Below are 16677 nucleotides of genomic sequence, written 5' to 3'. Positions count from 1 at the left end.
TGTTAGCGCTGTGCCGTTCATAACCAATGCAATAAACAACACCTTTTTCAATAAAGTCCACCTTTTTAACATGCAACATGTCACGATCCTGTTGTTACAGGGTATGTCACATAACCCAAATATACAAGCGACTCTTCTTCAAAGAACAAAAGAATGGTTGGAGTGGTTCGTCCTCGTGCACCAACCACTACATTCACCATACGGTCAGTCGGCATGCACCAACCACTACATTCACCATACGGGTCAGTCAGCGTGCACCAGCCACTACATTCACCATACGGGTCATTCGGCGTGCACCAGCCACTACATTCACCATACGGGTCAGTCGGCGTGCACCAACCACTGCATCTACTCCTTCAATTAAATCCTCTGCACTCTGCACTCATTTCTAGCGCCATTCCACTCCAGAGATAACCCCCTTTATAGGCGCCCTGTTACGCAGCTGTTTGTATCTGTGCCATTATAGAGTCTGTGACAGCATGGGCATTTTGAAGTAGTACATTCTCTTCTTCACGATTGGTTGATCCCTCCTGATGACCTGGTTGGACATGACTCCAACACAGTGGCGTGTATTCATGGATGCCAATGGAAGCCAGGCTTCCCTCAAATATTTGACCAATACATTTAAAAAAAAAAACTTTAAATAATTTATCTTTCGTCTCACTGTGTTTTCAGAATTTTCAGTCAATTCGCAACTGGTTGAATCTCAGTGGAGAAATCATCAGAGAGAAATCATCAGAGAGAGTGAAACAGCTCTCCTCTGTCTCAGTATGTGTAGCTCATGTATCTGATGCTGTCTGGAACTAAAAAGGATGACATGTTGCCACAGTAGCATTTGATTGATTGATTGATTGATTGATTGATTGATTGATTGATTGATTGATTGATGCCAGCAAGCATCCCTTGATAAAATCACATCCTAAGCAAAACATAATTTCAGATAAACGTATGTTTCTGGTCTGCTTGTCCTGTCCTGCAGTAGGTATCTTGCTGAATTGGCCCTTTCCTAAACTTTGGATGGAGATGGATGGAGATGTGGATTTGAACTTGTGGTTTTGACTTATTCTCTGTACAGGCCAATGATTATGACAGCGATTTTGATCTAATCTTAAATTAATATATTGTGCCACTGGCCTGAGACGATTGCAGTTCAATATGTAGCCTAGTAGGCTCACGTTAACTAGCTAGCTAACTAACTTAGCAGGTTCATTGTTGCCCATGTGAAGAAGTTAGGCTAGCAAGCATTTTATCTAGGCATTGGTGTTTACAACAAGTCTACAAGTAGGGCGAGTCAACTTTAATTTTTTTACTTGTGCACTCACGGTATGCGCACGCACACACACACAACACACACACACACACACACACACACACACACACACACACACACACACACACACACACACACACACATTCACACGCACACACAGACAGACAGACAGAAATCGGTACTATGTTATTTCACACATGGTATTTAGCAACATTGATTGGACTAAATTGTTTTTGGTATCTTTAAACCTCTACGGGATCGGTGTCCCCCCAAGGGACGGTTGAGCTAACGTGTGCTAATGTGATTAGCATGACATTTTAAGTAACAGGAACATTTCCCAGGACATAGACATATCTGATATGGGCAGAAAGCTTAAAGTCTTGTTAATCTAACTGCACTGTCCAATTTACAGTAGCTATTACAGTGAAATAATGCCATGCTATTGTTTGAGGAGAGTGCACAGTTATGAACTTGAAAATGTATTAATAAACCAATTAGGCACATTTGGGCAGTCTTGATACAACATTTTGAACAGAAATGCAATGGTTCATTGGATCAGTCTAAAACTTTGCACATACACTGCTGCCATCTAGTGGCCAACATCTAGATTGTACCTAGATTCCTAAGTCATATGTTAGCCTTTCTCTTGCGTTTCAAAGATGCTGTTTTTTCTTTGTATTATCTTTTACTAGATCTAATGTGTTATATTCTCCTACATTAATTTCACATTTCCACAAACTTCAAAGTGTTTAATTTCAAATGGTATCAACAATATGCATATCCTTGCTTCAGGTCCTGAGCTACAGGCAGTTAGGAAAAGGGGGATACCTAGTCAGTTGTCCAACTGAATGTATTCAACTGAAATGTGTCTTCAGCATTTAACTCAACCCCTCTGAATCAGAGAGGTGCAGGGAGTTGCCTTAATCGTCATCCATGTCTTTGGCATCCGGGGAACAGTGGGTTAACTGCCCTGCTCAGGGGCAGGACAACAGATTTTTACCTTGTCAGCTCGGGATTTGATCCAGCAACCTTCCAGTTACTGGTCCAACGCTCTAACCACTAGGCTAAGTTAAATTTGGGTATGTAGTTTTAGCCGAAAATTGAAAAGAAGGTTCTGATCCTTTAAGTTTGTTTTCAGTGTATTAAACTAAGCATATCTAGTCTTGTTGATTTGATGATGTTTAAATGTTTAAGTTGAAATGTTGCTGGAATAGCGGTGCTCCTGTTGTCTTTGTGCTGACTTGCAGTAACTCTGTTGTTCTAAATCAGTAGTTGTTTAGTAAACTGTCGAAAACATTAACTTGCTTGACCATGATGCTGGCCATATAATTGTTTGTTACATACAATATTTGCTTTGTGGACTTCACCAGTCAGATGTTGCTCTGTGGGTTTGCGATGAAACAAACATATGTGTAGTTGAATTTATTTGGCCATTGTGTGACTGTTGTATTTTTGTTGTCAAGGCCTTATTGTATGTCACGGTGGCGTATGAACGAATGGGTTATAGAGCAAATAACACAATTATCACAAAATAGGTTGTAATATGGCTTTTTTTTACTGGCTTGGCTTTCCCAGTGATTTTACCCACGCACCGCTACCGCTACAGGGTCAACGGGAAGGATCAGTCAATGAAGTTGGAACTCCCACCCAGTTGACCACATTAAAATGGTGGAAGCCCTTATAATGGTGCTGCCCATGCAAAATATGGCCTTTGGGCCACTAGAGGCCTCTATCATTCTTCATGATTCCATTCGCTCTCTGATGCTGCTGCATTGTGCCTGTATTGCGCCTGTATTGCCTATTGCTTACAGTCGATTCTGTTCAGTTGTAAAGTCAAGATGGCTTCTCGTTTGAAGGTGATTGTGAAAACGTTAAGATTTTGGCATGTTTTTGTATTATATATTGCTTCCAAAGCATTAGATTTTTTTTATACGACTGAAAACAATATAAAAATAGTAATTCGTGCTCATCTGGATAGCCGTATAAGATAAACCAGCTCACATGTTTTAGCATTTGAACTAGCTATCAAGCTAGTAAACTAGCCTAGCTGGCTATATTAGCTAATTTACTTAGGCTTGGCCATCAAAAAGGTAATGAATAATTGCTTGTAGTGTTATTGTAGTGCCCATAGAGATTCTTTTATGTTAAAGGTTATTTCATCGTTTCTTTTCATAGGTCCTCAGAGTGTTCAAAGCACTGCACAGAACAAGAATGGAGTTGTTCAAAGAAGATACCAGAGCATTGACAGGTATATGAGTAGCTAGATAGTAGACAGTTGATTATTTTTAATAAGTGGAATAAGTTGTGTAGTGCTAGATAGATGGTAATGTTAAACATACACTTGAGCATACAAAACATTAAGAACACCTGCTCTTCATGACATAGACTAACCAGGTGAATCCAGGTGAAAGCTATGATCCCATATTGATGTCACTTGTAAAATCCACTTCAATCATTGTAGATGAAGGGGATGATACAGGTTAAAGAAGGATTAAAAAAAAAAAGCCTTGAGACAATTGAGAGACGGAGTGTGTATGTGTGCCATTCAGAGGGTGAATGGGCAAGACAAAATATTTAAGTGCCTTTGAACAGGGTATGGTAGTAGGTGCCAGGCGCACCGGTTTGTGTTAAGAACTGCAACGCTGCTGCATAATATGGTTCAATCAAACCACATGTCAACAAACTCTGTCAGTGCATTTGTGACAAATTGAACAAAATTGTTGCATATTGTCATGCAAAATTTCAAAATGTCTGCAACAAAATCTAGCATTTTACACTGCAAGTATCACAAAAAAAATCCGTCTGAAATCCTGGAGGGATATGTGTAGTAGCAGTGACTGTAACAGCTGTTTGACCTGACTAGCTTTTTATTTTATTTTTTATTTTCAACCCCCTAAGCTGCAAGACGGAAGATAAATGAAGAATTCAGGAAAAACAAAAATGAGACCTCGGAGGAAAACATCAATCAGGTATAGTAGGGTTTGCATTCATTCATCAGGAGAGGTGAGTCTTATCGATGATATGAGCTAGCACTCTTGGTTCAAAGCTTAGTCTACATATCCAGCATGCGTATGTAACAGATGTAAATCGTACTCTCCTTGCGTTGTGTTTTCTCCTAATAAATCACATCAGCCAGTGGTCCCAGTTGAGCATCATTTATTTCTGTTAAATAGGAAACAGCACGGTAGTTGTGCAGGGCTTAACGATATTGATGGCTGTCGATGGCAAAATCTGTAGCATGAAGACAACTGTGTTAGCAGTGGGTTTATGTGACCATTACATTGGTGTATGCTAGCTAACACACTTATTTACAGCAATCATATGCCAAAGCAAATCCCAGAAAGCCCCTCAATCCCTAACAGGTACCATATACCCACACATGTATAAATCAGTAATGTACAGCAATAACATAAACACTCTGCAAAAAAAAGGAGAAAAAAAAGTTTGAAGACTGCGTTTCCTTAACTGTAGATTGTATTGTTTGCATTGACAACAGTAGCTATTGGTAAAATAGAAAACTGTATTCAGAATGTGACCTACCCCTTGCATCACATTTTCATACTGGGAAGACCTGACGTTTGCAATCTCCCCCTATCTGCAAGCGGGGCCAATCACAACACGCCTTATTGTCATCAGAGTTGATCCAACCAATAAGAATGCTTGAACATTAAATACACCTTTCTTTAGAGGCAAGTGGAAACACAACCAACCCTGTTACACATATTGATGACTGGTATGTGGTAATGTTAAACATACACTTGTTTAACCTCTATGGGCTAGGTGGGACGCTTGCTACTCAACAACCAGTGGAATCCCGTGGCGCGATATTCAAATACCTTAGAAATGCTATTTCTTCAATTTCTCAAACATATGACTATTTTACACCATTTTAAAGACAAGACTCTCGTTAACCTGTTAGGGCTAGGGGGCAGTATTGACACGGCTGGATAAAAAACATACCCGATTTAATCTGGTTACCACTCCTACCCAGTAACTAGAATATGCATATACTTATTACATATGGATAGAAAACACCCTACATTTTCTAAAACTGTTTGAATGGTGTCTGTGAGTATAACAGAACTCAAATGGCAGGTCAAAACCTGAGAGATTCCTTTACAGGAAGTGGCCTGTCTGACCATTTCTTGAACTTCTTTTCCATCTCTATCATTTACTAAGGATCTCTGCTCTAACGTGACACTTCCCACGTCGTCCATAGGCGCTCAGAGCCCGGGAAAAAACAGAATGTCGTCATTCCAGCCCCAGGCTGAAACACATTATCGCCTTTCTCAAGTGGCCGATCAAGGGACACTGGGCTTATGCGCGTGACCCGACCGCCCCCGCCTTTGGGATTTTTTTCCTCTGTTTGCCGAAAAGGAGATTCCCTGTCGGAATATTATCGCTTTTCTACGAGAAAAATGTCGTAAAAATTGATTTTAAACAGCGGTTGACATGCTTCGAAGTACGGTAATGGAATATTTAGAATTTTATTGTCACGAATTGCGCCATGCGCGCGACACTTCTTTACTATTTCGGATAGTGTCTGGAACGCACGAACAAAACGCCGCTATTCGGATATAACGATGGATTATTTTGGACCAAACCAACATTTGTTATTGAAGTAGCAGTCCTGGGTGTGCATTCTGATGAAGACAACAAAAGGTAATCAAACTTTTATAATAGTAAATATGATTATGGTGAGTGCTAAACTTGCCGGGTGTCTAAATAGCGAGCCCGTGATGCCTGGGCTATGTACTTAGAATATTGCAAAATGTGCTTTCACCAAAAAGCTATTTTAAAATCGGACATATCGAGTGCATAGAGGAGGTCTGTATCTATAATTCTTAAAATAATTGTTATGCTTTTTGTGAACGTTTATCGTGAGTAATTTAGTAAAATGTTAGCGAATTCCCCGGAAGTTTGAGGGGGGTATGCTAGTTCTGAACGTCACATGCTAATGTAAAAAGCTGGTTTTTGATATAAATATGAACTTGATTGAACAAAACATGCATGTATTGTATAACATAATGTCCTAGGGTTGTCATCTGATGAAGATCATCAAAGGTGAGTGCTGCATTTAGCTGTCTTCTGGGTTTTGGTGACATTATATGCTGGCTTGAAAAATGGGTGTCTGATTATTTCTGGCTTGGTACTCTGCTGACATAATCTAATGTTTTGCTTTCGTTGTAAAGCCTTTTTGAAATCGGACAGTGTGGTTAGATTAACGAGAGTCTTGTCTTTAAATAGCTGTAAAATAGTCATATGTTTGAGAAATTGAAGTAATAGGATTTTTAAGGTTTTGAAAATCGCGCCACAGGCTGGCAAGCGTCCCACCTAGCCCATAGAGGTTAATCTAACCACACTGTCCGATTTCAAAAAGGCTTTACAACGAAAGCAAAACATTAGATTATGTCAGCAGAGTACCCAGCCAGAAATAATCAGACACCCATTTTTCAAGCTAGCATATAATGTCACAAAAACCAAAACCACAGCTAAATGCAGCACTAACCTTTGATGATCTTCATCAGATGACACTCCTAGGACATTATGTTATACAATACATGCATGTTTTGTTCAATCAAGTTCATATCAAAAACCAGCTTTTTACATTAGCATGTGATTAGCATGTGACTAGCATTCCCACCGAACACTTCCGGTGAATTTACTAAATTACTCACGATAAACGTTCACAAAATACATAACAATTATTTTAAGAATTATAGATACAGAACTCCTTTATGCAATCGCTATGTCCAATTTTAAAATAGCTTTTCGGTGAAAGCACATTTTGCAATATTCTGAGTAGATAGCCCGGCCATCACAGGCTAGCTATTTTGACACTCACCAAGTTTGGTACTCACCAAACTCAGATTTACTATAAGAAAAATTGGATTACCTTTGCTGTTCTTCGTTAGAATGCACTCCCAGGACTTCTACTTCAATAACAAATGTTGGTTTGGTTCCAAATAATCCATAGTTATATCCAAATAGCGGCGTTTTGTTCGTGCGTTCAAGACACTATCCGAAGGGTAAAGAAGGGTGACGCGCCCGGCGCGTTTCGTGACAAAAAAATTCTAAATATTCAATTACCGTACTTCGAAGCATGTCAAACGCTGTTTAAAATCAATTTTTATGCGATTTTTCTCATAAAAAAGCGATAATATTCCGACTGGGAAACCCTGTTTTCGTTCAAAGACTGAAAATGTAAACATGGTGGAGTCTCGTGCACGCGCGCCCCAGTCTCATTGTTCTCAGATCGACCACTTACCAAATGCGCTACTGTTTTTCAGCCATGGCCTGCAAAGTCATCATTCAACGTTCTGGCGCCTTCTGAGAGCCTATGGTAGCATTAGAAAATGTGACGTTATGCCAGAGATCCCCTGTTTTGGATAGAGATGATCAAGAAGGCCAAGAAATGGTCAGAGAGGGCGCTTCCTGTTTGAAATCTTCTCAGGTTTTGGCCTGCCAAATGAGTTCTGTTATACTCACAGACACCATTCAAACAGTTTTAGAAACTTTAGGGTGTTTTCTATCCAAATCAAACAATTATATGCATATTCTAGTTACTGGGCAGGAGTAGTAACCAGATTAATTCGGGTACGTTTTTTATCCGGCCGTGCAAATACTGCCCCCTATCCCTAACAGGTTAACAGTTTTTCCTAGCCACCGTGCTTCTACATCTGCATTGTTTGCTGTTTGGGGTTTTAGGCTGGGTTTCTGTACAGCACTTTGAGATATCAGCTGATGTAAAAAGGGCTATATAAATACATTTGATTGATTGATTGATGTGTCTAGAGACTGAGCACAATAGAGATTGTTCATATTTCTACTGTATTTTTCCAGATGATTAAAATGGCCGCTGGTGTGGAAGTGTTTCTTCGTCAAGATGTCGTACAAGCCGAGCATGTAGCTGAAGATAGGATTCGTAAGTTATTTTCTTTTTAAACAATCAAGTCTAATACATCAAGAAAAGGAAAACTTTTTTTGCTATATTTTTTTGGCACACTGGGTAATGAGAAACACAACAATTACAGCAGTCATATATATATGTATGTATGTATGTATGTATGTATGTATGTATGTATGTATGTATGTATGTATGTATGTATGTATGTATGTATGTGTATATATATATATATATATATGAATAGGGGTTTAGGCTATGCCCACAGGGGTTTGTTTTCCACATTTAGCCTCCAGTGTTTCCTGTGTCTTTTCATTTCACAGAACTCCGACCTAGAGAGAGCCTTCTTCTGGAAAACGTACCGTACTGCGATACACCTAGAAAAAGGTCTTCTTCCAACAATGCACCAAAGCAAAGTTGTAACGATGCACCAATTACACGATGTGAATGACCAACGATAACAGCTGAAGGCTTTATTTCTCACTCCTCTGGAAGATTTTAAGTGTAATTCCTGACATCAATTACGGAACATACAGTATGTAATTATATGATGTGTGTGTGTGGGGGGGGGGGTGTTAAGAATTTGTCATACAAATGTGGTAGTTGTAGATTTGGTGATATTCATTGTAAATGCATATTATTTTGTTTGCTGCTATATATGTTGATTTCTTGTTGAATGAATGACTGTTATACCATTACTGAGTTGTGTTGTGTGACTTTGAGAACAGTACCAGATTTAGTATCGTAATACTTGATACCAAAAAGATACCAAGGGAAAAACATAAGGTGTATTAGCCATAGTCACAGAATGGCACTTTTGAGTTCACTATCAATACATTTCAATTGTAAAATGTTTCATGTATGCATTAATTAATCAACTACACTCATACAATGTGACTTTTTTTTTAGCAATCTAACTACATAACAATAATTTATTTGAGTGGTAAATCTCTAGTCTATTGATAAACTGGGTACATCAAAATGTAGCCTAGGCCTATTTACAATACAGGTGAATGCATATTCAATAGAAGTGTGTGCATGCATTGAGTTATTGAGCTTGTTTTGGCTGATTTCATGGAAAACGATCTGTTTCCCTTCAATTTGGGACTCGTTTTATTGTACTGATCAACATTGTATAGAAGAAGAAATAATATAATTTTATAAAAGTGCGCGCGCTAAAACCATTTGAGATAATTCCATTGGTCGTTAAGTGAATTCTCTACTCCCCCGGGGCACGGTGCCATGAAAAAGGATCTCCACTCACCCGGGGTACCGTGCCATGAAAAAAAGGATCTCCACTCACCCGGGTCACCGTGCCATGAAAAAAGGATCTCCACTCACCCGGGGCACCGTGCCATGAAAAAAGGATCTCCACTCACCCGTGGCACCGTGCCATGAAAAAAGGATCTCCACTCACCCGGGGCACCGTGCCATGAAAAAAGCATCTCCACTCACCCGGGGCACGGTGCCATGAAAAAAGGATCTCTACTCACCCGGGGCACGGTGCCATGAAAAAAAGATCTCCACCACTCGGGTTCGGGGCTCGAGCAAAGATGATCTTGACTGGGAGAGACGTGACGAATCAAGATTTGGATGACTAGCAGCATTGAAGTCAGCTATATTTTGTGTTATGGTTTGCAAGGTGCTAATTACAACGTGATATCTTGACGAACATTTGTTTACGGGCCTGAAAATGAATTATCTTTTGATGTGGCATGAATAGTTCCAGTTCACGTACCAGTTATCAATATGTATACTGGATATGCAGACTAAGCTTTGAACCAAGAGCGTTAGTTTACATCATCAAACTAATGGACATTGTTGCCGTTTTTGCATTATTCAAAGGTGTTAACGTCTGTACACGTCTGTGATCCTCTCGATCAGTAGACGACGCCAGTGACCACAGGTAATGCTGCTTGCATAAAAAGTGGGAAACTCGGAAAATACTTGTAAACTGGAAGAAACGAGTTGTGTGCGTTCACGTGCTTTGAACTCGTTGATAACGCCGATTTAGTTAATGGCAAACAAGCTGCAACAACCATAAAATAAAAGTACAGATATCATCCTCGTAAACAAATCAATAGATTGTATTTGGACATGTTTTTTTTTGTGTGTGGCATTTAACTGCCAAAAATGATGTTATCAAGGTAATTTCCTTTGTATGTGACGTCAAAGTTCAGAATGTGGGAGAAGTCGGAGCTCAGAGATGATGTCCCACAGGTTGGGGAGCGTTCAAGTGGATTTTTCCCCCCAGCTTTGTTTGGTTAATGTGTGTGTCAATACTGTAGCCATATGGCTGTTTCCCAGACACAGAATAAGCCTAGATCTACAGTTCTACAAGGGCTATAAAATAACCCTAAAGTAGATGCTTTTTCATTATTACACTTAAAATAGAGAAGGACTACTAAAACACACAGAGGAGGGTAGGAAGATGGCGGAAGCGGATGTTCTGTTTGAAGCAGATGACGCTTGGAGTGGAGTGGAGATGAGAGTGAGAGGAATTGGATTACAAAATTAAACAAGACAAGTAAAGTGGTAGTAAAATCTAGTAAATCCGATCCTAGTTCTGATTCTTTTAGGGTCGGAGTGAGGGTTTTGGATCAGTGGAGTTACCTGGGAGATCCGTTTTGAAGTCTGAAAATCGTGGATAAGTTGGTTGAGGTGGTGTCGGTGAGAGTAATGAGAAGTGGTCTTACTTTGGCTTTCTGTGCATCTGTGGGACACAAGGAGTGTGCTCTGCGCCTCAAAAAGATGTCGGATTGGAATGTGTTGTGTGTGGATCTTCAAAGCAGGGTGCCTATCCAGGGGGTTATGTTATGCGCTACAAGCAAATGCAAGGGAAACACATTAAGAATTGGATCAAGTGGTTGGTGCACACCGACTGACCCGCATGGAGTGAGGAAACCCACTCTATCCATTCTGTTGGTTTTTGAAGAAGAGTTTCTCCCTTCTCACGTAGTATTTGGGTTTTGTGAAATACCCTGCAAGAGCCTTCATGCCTAAACCCATGCAGTGTGATAAATGTCAATTATTTGGTCATGTGTCAAGTTTAAGTAGACGGGAGGAGTATTGTATGCCAGCTGAGCCCAAATGTTACAATTGTAGTGGCGAACATGCGCTCAAATGAATGAAGTTCTCAGTTAGGTTGAAGGAGACAAGAATAAGGGCTGTCCAGAATGCCTGCTTTCCGGAGGCGGGGTGAGAAGACTGGAAGAAAGGAGTGATGTTGAAGAAATAATGGTAGTACAAGGAGACACCAGTGAATATTCTTTGTCAACAGAGGGATCTTGACATGTTGCATGTTAAAGAAGGTGGACTTTGTAGCGTTTATTGCACTGGTTCTCAACTGTACAGCGCAAACAGAGAAATCTGAGAAAATAGGCATCCTTGTGAGTTTAAGGTTTAATGGCAGACTACAACCTACTGGTGTGTTTTGGGGGGGATTTTACAGCAGAGTTATTACAAGGAATCCTGTCGATGAATACTCTATCCTCACAGGTTCCTGAGCCTGTGTAGGGATGTGATTTGAACTGTGACCTAAGGAGTGGGATTTATTTTTTTATTCCCGCAATGCAATATTTTTATTTCACTACCCAGTACAGTAGGTGGCGGCAACACACCAGTAGGTTGTAGTCTGCCATTAAACCTCGAAGAAGAAGAAAACACAGAGAACGTAATCAGAGTTTCTAAACCCAGAGGCACAACATCGCGGGATTTCTGGGAACGCTTGCAAAATAGACCAAACAGACCAGGATGGCGTTTGGGGTTTGAGAAGTCAATGAGAGAAGTGCAAAAATATTCCTTCGTTTTTTATTTTCTCGAAATCTAAAGACACAACCTAGATTCAAGCCAATGTCGTAAGCAGATGAATATATTATTACTCCAACCTCGTAACAGAGACAAACTGAGACGTTTTAATTTTTGTCAAAAACAACTTTATATCCAAGGAGTGCCTTTGATTTGACGACCTGCACATGCGCAGCTCGTCGAGAGACGACCATTAAACCCGATGAAGTGTTTCTACGCATGAACTTAGCTTAGCCAATTTCACTAATGAAAACGCCTACTAGTGTGATCGGGGACTGGATAAGCAGTTTTCATAGTGTCTTTGATGAAATGCATGTGGAACTACAGTGCCTGTGTATCTGTCAGGAGTGGAACTACTGTTGACTACTACATTTGTAGCACGAGGGGGCGCTGTTTGGGCGTCCAATATTTTTCCTAGAGATTTCCAGTGGGAGTGTTCTTATGTCAACCCCTCTCCCGCCTGACACCAACGGATTTCTCCCTATTCCATTCAGATAGTGTGTAGCTAGTAGTAGTAAGAAGAGGGTTACGTTCATGGTTTCTAACTTTAAAATCTTCAACAACAAAAAACATCGCCCGTGAAAACGGCAGGCATCGGTACCGGTTTTAATTCTGCGGAGAAATCACTGCACGCTCGCCGAGGTTCCTTTGCACAGGTGAAACAACCATTTTCCGCATTGGTGGAGGATTGCATTGGGATATCATCAGCTGAACGGGTCGATATTGGTAAGATTGCGTTTCGTTTTACCTTGATGAAAGTGTATCCAACGTTGGTTCTAGGATATATGCCTGAAGAATATAGCGTTGTTCATGTTTTGGGAGTGGAAGGGGGGAAAAGCATATTGAATGACCCAGTGTTATATGAAATAATGTATTCCTCGTCTGAATTCGTGCTGTCAAGGAAATGACTCACTGAATGCTGGAAGCGTCCAAAAAGTACACCAGTACTAGAACAAGCTATTCAGTTGCTGGCAACACCTGCAATTTGGCGTCCCTACTAGTAAGCTACTTATTCCGGTGTATCTGTAGACCAGCTAGCTAGCTCTCCAATGTGTACACCATGGTATCTAGCTAACATATTATAACAGGCTAATGTGATGCTCCATTAGCCATTACAGGTTAGGTACTGTTTGGTGTGGCACAGATCATTTTAATTTGGGCATACTACTGTTCTCGATTCGGACAAACATGTATAATCTAAAAATGTATATGTCCAGTTGCAGGTGGCTCATTTGAATTGATAAAATACTCCTTTTGTTAAAATAATTATTTTAAGCCATAAAGTAATCCAACAATGTGTACGCCACCATGTTGTCCGTTTCAAATCTTCTCATTGATCGTGACCGGTGTGTCATGACATGCAGCACTTTGGGTTGGACCCACCTGTCTCGATCAATGAGAGAAGATTTAAAACAGACAACATGGTGGCGTACACATTGTTGGATTACTTCATAGAGCAAAACATCTTTATTTTAATAACGGTGCATTTTCTACATTCAACTGGACACAGACATTTTAGAAGATAACGTGTTTGGCCGAATCGAGAACGAAGATAGTCCAAGTTAAGGCTGGTTGAAAAATCACTGTTCTGCGCCAAAAAAAGTAGAAATGCTTTTCCTGTAATGGGCTAATGGAGCGTCACATTATCCCAATACATTCTGCTAGCTATTTGGACAGGTGGCTTTTTAATATGAACACCAATTTACGTACATGGTACATGTGGTTAAATACATTTTTAAATTGTGCTATAGCATAGGGACAACAGTATGATCAAATCTAGCTATTGTTTTATCTCAACGATAGTAGGTGGGTGTCAGGGAATTTTCTGCTTGCAACTAATGGATGACGCAATCCGTCTTCCATATCAACAAACCGTGGAAATGCAGAATGCTGGAGTGGATTCAGTGATTCCACCTGTTCCACGGATGAGGATGAGGGCCAGTCTTGTAAACCTGCGTTATGGGACAATAGTTTGTGATCTATGCAAAAATATTTCACAAGCAAAACAATGCATTTTTATTTGACACAAAAGGTTGTGGTTGGTGATAGAAATACAATGAGTTATTTCACCTCCTATAGTCATCACAATGGAACCATTCTGTAGAAACTGTAGCCTATAATCTCTCCGCCTTACATTCAATTATGCTGGTAGGGTAGGGCATAATTGGGTCCTACTTTAGCTACTCTCCCTACAACAGGCTAGTGTATGCCAACATAAGGGAGTCAAAGGGAAGGCAAACTGCCAAATTGTGCTTGACTGGTACTGTGAGAACTTGCCTACATTAAACACCACTGAGGTATTAGGTGGAAATTAGTGGTGGAAGGAATTTAAAACTGGCACACTCAAGAATTTAGAACATGGGATTTAGATCAGGGTTTTTTATGGATCAAAGGGGCTTAGGCGGTGGGTGTGGTAATAGATGCGGTTGGCCTATCATGCACCTGAATTTTAGCGCTCCCCCATCTTGGCGGTGTAGAGAAATGTTTTGTGTTTTTAAGCCAATTTCCTGCAGTTCTACATATTCTGCCATGGCGCTCAGAGAATTTAGCAGTTTTAATGCCAATTTTATGCATCTTTTTATGGCGAATGCTGTTCTTTTGCTCAAACAATCAATACAGCTAAATTAGTATTATTTTTTATTCTCCCTGTCTAACTTTTATTTTGGTGATTTGTTCATTGGCAATTTCTATTATAAAAAAAATATAGTCCTAATGGGTCCATTTTATAATTTCTGCATATACAGTACCAGTCAAAAGTTTGGACACAACTACTCAGTCAAGGGTGTTTCTTAATTTGTACTATTTTCTACATTGTAGAACAATAGTGAAGACATTAAAACTATGAAATAACACATGGAATCATGTAGTAACCAAAAAAGTGTTAAACAAAGCAAAATATATTTTATATTTGAGATTCTTCAAAATAGCCACCCTTTGCCTTGATGACAGCTTTACATATGCTTGTCATTCTCTCAACCAGCTTCACCTGGAATACTTTTCCAACAGTCTTGAAGGAGTTCCCAAATATACTGAGCACTTGTTGGCTGCTTTTCCTTCACTCTGCGGTCCAACTCTTGGGGCAGCAGGTAGTCTTGTGGTTAGAGCATTGGGCCAGTAACCGAGATGTTGCTACATCGAATCCTCGAGCTGACAAGGTAAAAATCTGTCATTCTGCCCCTGAACAAGACAGTTAACCCACTGTTCCTAGGCTGTCGTTGTAAATAAGAATTTCTTCTTAACTGACTTGCCTAGTTAAATAAAGGTTAAATAAAAAAAAATCCCAAACCATCTCAATTGGGTTGAGATTGGGTGATTGTGGAGGCCAAGTCATCTGATGCAGCACTCCATCACTCTCCTTCTTGGTCAAATAGCCTTTACACAGCCTGGAGGTGTGTTGGGTCATTGTCCTGTTGAAAACAAATGCTAGTCCCACTAAGCGCAAACCAGATGGGATGGCGTAACCAGCATACTGCAGCGATCGTGTGCCTTGAATTCTAAATAAATCACAGTGTCACCAGCAAAGCACCATCCCACCTCCTCCATGCTTCACGGTGTGAACCACACATGCGGAGATCATTCGTTCACCTACTCTGTATCTCACAAAGACATGGCGGTTGGAACCAAAAATCTCAAATTTGGACTCATCAGACCAAAGGACAAATTTCTTCCGGTCTAATGACCATTGCTCGTGTTTCTTGGCCCAAGCAAGTCTCTTCTTCTTATTGCTGTCCTTTAGTAGTGGTTTCTTTGCAGCAATTCGACCATGAAGGCCTGAGTCTCCTCTGAACAGTTGATTTTTAAATGTGTCTGTTACTTGAACTCTGAAGCATTTATTTGGGCAGCAATCTGAGGTACAGTTAACTCTAATGAACTCTGCATCAGAAGTAACTCTGGGACTTCCTTTCCTGTGACAGTCCTCATGAGAGCCAGTTTCATCATAGCACTTGATGGTTTTTGCGACTACACTTGAAGAAACTTTCAAAGTTCTTTACATTTTCTGCATTGACTGACTCTCATGTCTTAAAGTAATGATGGACTGTCGTTTCTCTTTGCTTATTTGAGCTGTTCTTGCCATAATATGGACTTGGTCTTTTACCAAATAGGGCTATCTTCTGTATACCCACCCCTACCTTGTCACAACACAACTGATTGGCTCAAACGCATTAAGAAGGATAGAAATTCCACAAATTAACTCCATATTTGACTGGTACTGTATGTATATGTGTGTGTGTGTGTGTGTGTGTATATATATATAACACACACAGTTGAAGTCCGAAGTTTACATACACCTTAGCCAAATACATTTAAACTCAGTTTTTCACAATTTCTGACATTTTAATCCTAGTAAAAATGTCCTGTCTTAGGTCAGTTAGGATCACCATTTTATTTTAAGAATGTGAAATGTCAGAATAATAGTTGAGTGACTTATTTCAGCTTTTATTTCTTTCATCACATTCCCAGTGGGTCAGAAGTTTACATACTCAATTAGTATTTGTTAGCATTGCCTTTAAATCATTTAACTTGGGTCAAATGTTTCAGGTAGCCTTCCACAAGATTCCCACAATGAGTTGGGTGAATTTTGGCCCATTCCTCCTGACAGAGCTGGTGAAACTGAGTCAGGTTTGTAGGCCTCTTTGCTCGCACACACACCTTTTTTTAATTGTATTTTTATTTTTTACCTCTTCAGTGGCCACAA

The 16677-nt window shown here is 40.0% G+C and overlaps 2 protein-coding genes across 2 annotated transcripts in view; both read left to right on the top strand.

Annotated features, from left to right (window-relative positions):
• Window positions 1-3018: 3018 nt before the first annotated feature.
• Window positions 3019-8872, top strand: lyrm7 (LYR motif containing 7). The gene is made up of 5 exons (XM_014145361.3): window positions 3019-3126; window positions 3446-3518; window positions 4169-4239; window positions 8114-8195; window positions 8498-8872. Exons 1-5 carry the CDS (start codon window positions 3109-3111, stop codon window positions 8623-8625), a joined length of 372 nt encoding a protein of 123 aa, XP_014000836.1. The 5' UTR covers window positions 3019-3108; the 3' UTR covers window positions 8626-8872.
• Window positions 8873-12202: 3330 nt separating this feature from the next.
• Window positions 12203-16677, top strand: part of cdc42se2 (CDC42 small effector 2) — an 82894-nt gene continuing 78419 nt past the window's right edge. The window contains exon 1 of the mRNA XM_014145375.3: window positions 12203-12707. The gene's annotated coding sequence lies outside the window, so the exon portion shown is untranslated. The remainder of the gene's footprint in view (window positions 12708-16677) is intronic.

The sequence above is a fragment of the Salmo salar genome, chromosome 01 (assembly GCF_965601325.2).
Source record: "Salmo salar chromosome 01, fSalSal1, whole genome shotgun sequence".
In the NCBI taxonomy this organism is placed as follows: domain Eukaryota; kingdom Metazoa; phylum Chordata; class Actinopteri; order Salmoniformes; family Salmonidae; genus Salmo; species Salmo salar.
This window is presented reverse-complemented; position numbering and strand designations above follow the sequence as displayed.

Bases quoted from the DNA above. Each gene is read 5' to 3' on its own strand.
- lyrm7 (XM_014145361.3), top strand. The intron at 3,519-4,168 runs GTATATGAGTAG...CAACCCCCTAAG, and splicing joins AGATACCAGAGCATTGACAG to CTGCAAGACGGAAGATAAAT. The intron at 8,196-8,497 runs GTAAGTTATTTT...TTCATTTCACAG, and splicing joins TGTAGCTGAAGATAGGATTC to AACTCCGACCTAGAGAGAGC.